General features: G+C 42.3%; 1 protein-coding gene across 1 annotated transcript in view; it reads left to right on the top strand.

Annotated features, from left to right (window-relative positions):
* The first annotated feature begins 781 nt into the window (after window positions 1–781).
* PLG (plasminogen) overlaps window positions 782–6,000 on the top strand; it is a 39,690-nt gene continuing 34,471 nt past the window's right edge. Inside the window, exon 1 of the mRNA XM_066622856.1 lies at window positions 782–986. Within this exon, the coding sequence (XP_066478953.1) occupies window positions 782–986 (205 nt within the window). The remainder of the gene's footprint in view (window positions 987–6,000) is intronic.

Raw genomic sequence — 6,000 nt, 5'->3', positions numbered from 1 at the left:
CCTCCATACCAGAGTCAACAGGCTATAGCAGAGCACAACACGGAAAACAAAGGAAAGTGCAGCAATTATTCCAAAATAATCAGATACTAATTCACTTCCCCAGAAGAGATGCTCACCTTTGGAAATCTAAAGAAACAATACTTCTGTCCCTTTCCCAACTTTTGAACTTTCAGGTTGCTCATTCGGACATAAAGCACTTTTATTTTTTACCCTCCCAGTTAACGTATAAAAGACTTTTTCTTGACTTCAGCTCAGCAAGTGTGCCCCAGCAGATATTTCACTCAGCACAGTGGCTCAGAAGATTTGATATCCTCCCTCAGCGCGTCTTTAAAGAGCTAGGCATCAGAACATTAATCAGGAAAAAAGCTAAACATGCTGAAGTCAACATCACTAGGAAGTCAGATATGCCAACAACACGCAATCCAGATCTTCATGGTACAGTATCTGCAAGACAAGCTATTGTGAAGGGTAGATATCAAGTACATGAGCGTGATGAACTGGAGGATCTGAAGATAAGATTGGATCGTCTCTTAGAACAAAGCAGACAACCCAACCATAGACATGAAGGAAAAATCTGGTATCTGAGATGTCAAGTGAAGCGTGCGAGCTGATAGAGTCTGATATCTCCATAGGTCTGAGCCCACCTTCTAAAAAGCTGTCAAATTCTATTATAGAAGCTGCTAATATGGTCTAAGATTCTATGGCAAAGGAAATGTGCTTCGGAAAACCGCAGGGGAGCTTCAGTCTCCCTTTAACAATCAAAGTGGGAGAAATAGAGATAATGACTAATCGTCTGGGACTGCTGCTGGCTCCAGACCCTCACTTTGACAACATAACAGCTTTTCTTGCCCCAGATTTGCTTCTTTCACCATATAACCCACAGCCTCTAATTGAGGGGGTAGATAAAGAACATGCTAAGGAACACTCTTTAAGGACTCCTCTGCCCAGCTCTGAAGAGCTTTCAATCTCTGATAACGCCTCCCAAGGTTTGTCCTTTGACCCCTTACAAACAATGAAGCCATTTGCAAAATCTGGTTCCTTCAACTGTGATAAAGCTCCCAGCCTAAGGACCAGTTGCCTCAACTGGATGTGGATGAGGTCAAGCTGACTAGGGAGGCCCTGGAGGCATTCAGAGTCTTACCTTATCAGGAACAAAGACAGACTGTGCAGGAAGTGGAAATGCTCTGGAAGGAGCTGTTGGGTATGATGCAGACTACACATCCCCTTACATCATGTGAGAGTACATCTTCTCCACGAGACTCTCCAATGGTTTCTTCAGACAAAGACCCTTCTTTGAGGGTGACCTGAGATGTATCAGGAGTCCCCAGTTAGGGGAAGCATGCCTTACTTTCTCTCTCTTGGGGGCTTTCCCGCTACAGTGCCACCTCTTGTTAGCTCAGCCAGGGCTTCTGAGTGTGAGAAACAGTCCTTTAACCATCTGGTCCCTCCACCAAAAGAGCCACCAAAATGGCCACTGCTGTTTAGATGATAAAATGAAGGGCGTGGTGATACCCAATACACCTATTCAAATTAAACAGCAACCTGCCTCTACTGCTTTAGAGGAAGCTGTGGCACAACCATCCGAGCTTTCAACAGCAGATACCCAATCAAGCCAACAACCATGGATTCATCCTGTTTCTGATGGAACTCCAGCCATAGTAGTAACAGGCAATGCTCTAGAAGAGACCGATTTGCCAGACCAATTGGAAACCAAGCTAAGATTGCCGGAGACTATTATGCTTGAGCCTGGGCTACAACCACCTGCCGCAATCATGCAGAGGGGCTCAGAAATTCAAATTCCCTTAATTCCATCAGACTGACTGCTTTCAAATCGACTCCCTGGAGCCCTCAAAGGACAACTGATAATCCTATCCTGGAATATCGCTGGCTGGTCTGCAAAGTTACGGGAGAAAGTGCTAGATGAAATCTTAAGGGATAGAGATGTTATACTGCTGCAGGAAACATGGGCTACCATACCCATTGAAGGGTTCTCCGCAACATCACTCACAGCACGGAAGAGCGCAGCAAAAGGTCGTCCTGCTGGTGGTCTCACTATATTAGTGAAACCAGTCTTTAAGCATGAGTTGTTGTTTATGGCTGATAGCTATTGTAAAATCCAGGCAATTAAGCTGAGGTTGCCACATCAAAGCAATATGGTTATAAATCTGTACATGCCACCCGTTAACGATAAAGCGGCAACCGAAAAGCAATGGGCATATTTCAGTGGCATACTTAATGAATTGATTGGTAAATTTCCTTCTCTCATACCAATAATTTCTGCAGTTTTTAATTCCAGGGTGGGACACAATAACGACATCTTTCATCAAATCTTAGATCTGCCTATTGATATGACCTTACCAGAGCTCTGTCTCTTTGAAAGGCAGTCGAAAGATAGAACAATTAATGCGGCCTAAATTTTGGCTAAATTTGGCTAAATTTTGTATTACGAATGGCCTCACTTGGTTAAATGGCCTAGATTATCTGGGGGATAAAGGAGAATATACCCATATTTCAACTAGAGGTATGAGTGTTACTGATTACATTTTGGTTCCCTTTTAGTTCCTCCCATAGATAGTGAATTTTAGAGTTGGATACCCACAGTCTAGTGATCATTTACCTTTAATATGTGATTTGGCCTACTTCTCAGATTGCCATCACAATTCCCACACTCAGGTGGAAGACGGTCACCCTGACATAATTAAAAGAACTAAATGGGATGCAGGCACTAAAGAGTCCTTTTGCGCATTGCTACAAACTGAGGACATGTTCCAGTTGTCTACTCTGGATCCAGATAACCAGTTAGGGATTGTGACCTTATTCAAGGTTTTAATATCAACTCTCCAGAACAAGTTGGGCCAGATACCTCCGCCTCAAAGAACAGAGGGCGGGAGAAAGAATTTTACCAAGTTAGAGCAGATTTGCTTGACCCTGAAGATCGCTGTACACAGTGCATATAATAAATTTCGAGAAACTAATTGTAGATCAAATTTACAACACTATTTTAAGCTGTCTGCCCAACTCAAGGAAGCTATTAAAACTTTGTTACACCACAATGCAACAGCGAGATGGTCACGTTTTAATTAAATCTGTGAGATCTAAAAACATCAAGAATTTTTGGCAAACTATATCAGGCTGTTTCTGTAAAAACTCATTTGGTTTCACAGCAATTCCAGCTAAAATGTGGGAAGCACATTTTAAATCAGTCTTCTTTGATGAATCTAAACCTATATCCATCATTAATATGCCACTCCCGTTAGATCTCCCAGGTTGTCCTGCAGTCTCAGTGGATGAAGCTCTTTCACTCATTAATCAGTTAAAGCTGGGCAAAGCAGCGGGACCAGATTCAATTCCTCCTGATATTTATAAAGAAGCACCAGAGTGGTGGGCCCCAATAATCGCAGAACTATTCACCAGAATTGATAAATTTGGGGTACTTCCAGACACTTGGACTAGATCTATCTTTGTTCCCATCTTCAAAAAACGGGATAAAAAACTCCCCCCCCCCCCCAGTTACAGGCCAATCAGCCTTTTAGACCTAGCAGGGAAAATGTATGCCACCCATCTACTGAAGAAACTTTCAGCCTGGATAGGCCCAGAGCAAGCAGGTTTTAGGCCAAATAAGTTCGCAATTGATCAGTGTGCGGTATTATCCCATCTAATCTCCAAACAAAGGACTCAAAATAAATTCTGACTTTATGTGGTCTTTTTGGATTTAAAGTCTGCCTTTGACTCCATAGATAGAGAGAGACTCTGGGATAAACTTGTGAAGATGGGAGTGGACAAAAGGTTATTAATAGTAATTCGTGCCCTTCATGCCAAGTGAAATTATCTCCGAGGGGCGGCCTCTCGGCCCCAATTCCAATCAACAAGGGGGTCGAGCAGGGGTGCGTTTTTGCTCCCACCCTGTTCAATCTCTTCATCAATGATCTGGCTCCCTATCTAGCAAACTTCGATATGCATTCCCCCAAATTAGTCTCAGTGGATATCCCTCTACTTTTGTACGCTGATGACATGGCCCTGATATCTCGAACTAAAATAGGATTAAGGAGACTGGTTAACACCTGCATAGAATATCTTACCAACAACACTCTGCAGCTAAACTATGAAAAGTCCAAGATTGTGGTGTTTGGGCACTCTTGGAAACTACAGTCTTGGTTTTTTCAATGGTAAATCAATACAACAAGTCAAGGAATTCCAGTATCTTGGTCTCCAGTTTCATTACTACGTTTCTAGTCTTCCCATCATCTTATAGTAATTAATTCATCCAAACTAGCTGTTCAGGCTATAACTCGTTTTTTCTTCTCTTGGGGTAATTCATTTATTCCAGCTGCTCTCCAGGCTTTTAATGCCAAAGTTACACCTCAAATTTTGTATGGCATTCCAGTTTGGATGCCATCATTAAATGACTCAATTGAAAAGATTCATTCAAATTTTCTATACAAGATCTTAGGTGTACCACATTGCGTTCCTTATGCAGCACTTTGCCTGGAGACAGATCAATATAGGCTGGAGTTCCTAGCAGAGTCCAGTTTCTTAAAATACTGGGCCAAAGTGTGCTTCAGGGCTGACCAAAACCCATTGTTAAAGGGGTTACTGACTGACTCACTGTTATTGCCCTGCTTAGCTCTTTTCTATAAGAAAATCAGATAAATGGGTCTCGAGGAAGATCTACAAGGAGCTGCTACACTTGAGATTTCTATTAGGCTCCTGACAACAAGACTAACTGATATAGAAAGGCAAGAGATTTTGGCTGCAGCACCAAAAATATGTTCGCCCTTAAATTTCCATCTTAACAATACTTTTGGTCAACAACCAAAGTACCTGACCTTCTTAGAGTGCCCCTTTGCAAGGAGGGCTTTTACATTAGCCCGTTGCAACATGTTGCCTTCTAAAGACCTACTTGGTAGGTTTAGAAATACCCTGAAGGAAGAACGAGTTTGCATTTGTGACCTCAGAGTGGTAGACTCTCTTCCACACATTGTTCTGCACTATGCTTTCAATCAAGTGCTCAGAGACCAGTATCTCCCTTCATTGTCAAGAATCATAAAAGTTATCTCTGAGAACACCTTTTTACAACTTCTGCTGGCGGGTGAATCTGAACTAGTAATGCTTCCAGTTGCTAAACTTTTATATGTGAGCAACTTGAAGCGGACTAAGCTGCTGGTCCTAAGCAACTTGGAGTAACTCTGTAAGTAAATTGTTGTGTTTTAACCCTTATTTTTATTTCTCTTTTAACATATACTTTATACACGACTGTCTGGAGATATTAGTTGTAAAACTATATGCCTAATAAAGGTTTGTTGTATGTTGTATGGTATAGCTATACCATGGGTAAAAAATTGGATAGGATTTGACCCTAAGTTAGCTACCTCTGTTGGTGGTGAGGTTCTAACATCCTGAAAACAGGATTTAGAACTGCCACTTTGTGAAACCTCCGTAGGCATTCTGATGCATATGGACTTTCTCACTAATTTCACCATTCAGTTGTGTAGTATAAGCTACTTAAAGCTTCTGCACAAATATAGCACTTGAACAGAGTGAACTGGACTCTGTTCTCCTCACTCATCTTCCTGTCCCCGGGATTGTTGTTCAGCAGAGATGGAGGGGGGGGAGATGCACTGAGATGTTGTTCTGGGATAGCTTTCAATGCAACTGGTTCTGTCTGGGCCAGCTGGTGGCTCTCTGGAAATCTCTCTTCTGTCCAGGAGTTACAGAATTACATTATTTTTCCATCTGTCTAAAGCAATAATTTCATCTTGCTCAACTCTCTGCTGAACTTCCTCCCTGTTTTCTTAGTGGCCACTGTGAAAGCTTTGATAGCCCAGCTATTTTTAGTATGCATTTACTCAGGAACGCAAGTGTTCAGAGCAAGCCAGTTCAGTTTACTACTCAAGTCCTTTGAAGAACAGAAAACTCATGGCAGAATAAAGCTATAAAGCAGGGGTCTCTAAAACCCAGCCCGGGGGCCAGATGCGGCCCGCAGCAAGCCTCTTTCCAGCC

This window comes from Tiliqua scincoides, chromosome 1 (genome assembly GCF_035046505.1).
Source record: "Tiliqua scincoides isolate rTilSci1 chromosome 1, rTilSci1.hap2, whole genome shotgun sequence".
Taxonomy (NCBI): domain Eukaryota; kingdom Metazoa; phylum Chordata; class Lepidosauria; order Squamata; family Scincidae; genus Tiliqua; species Tiliqua scincoides.
The sequence above is the reverse complement of the archived record's forward strand: the minus strand, read 5'-3'. Positions and strand labels throughout refer to the sequence as shown.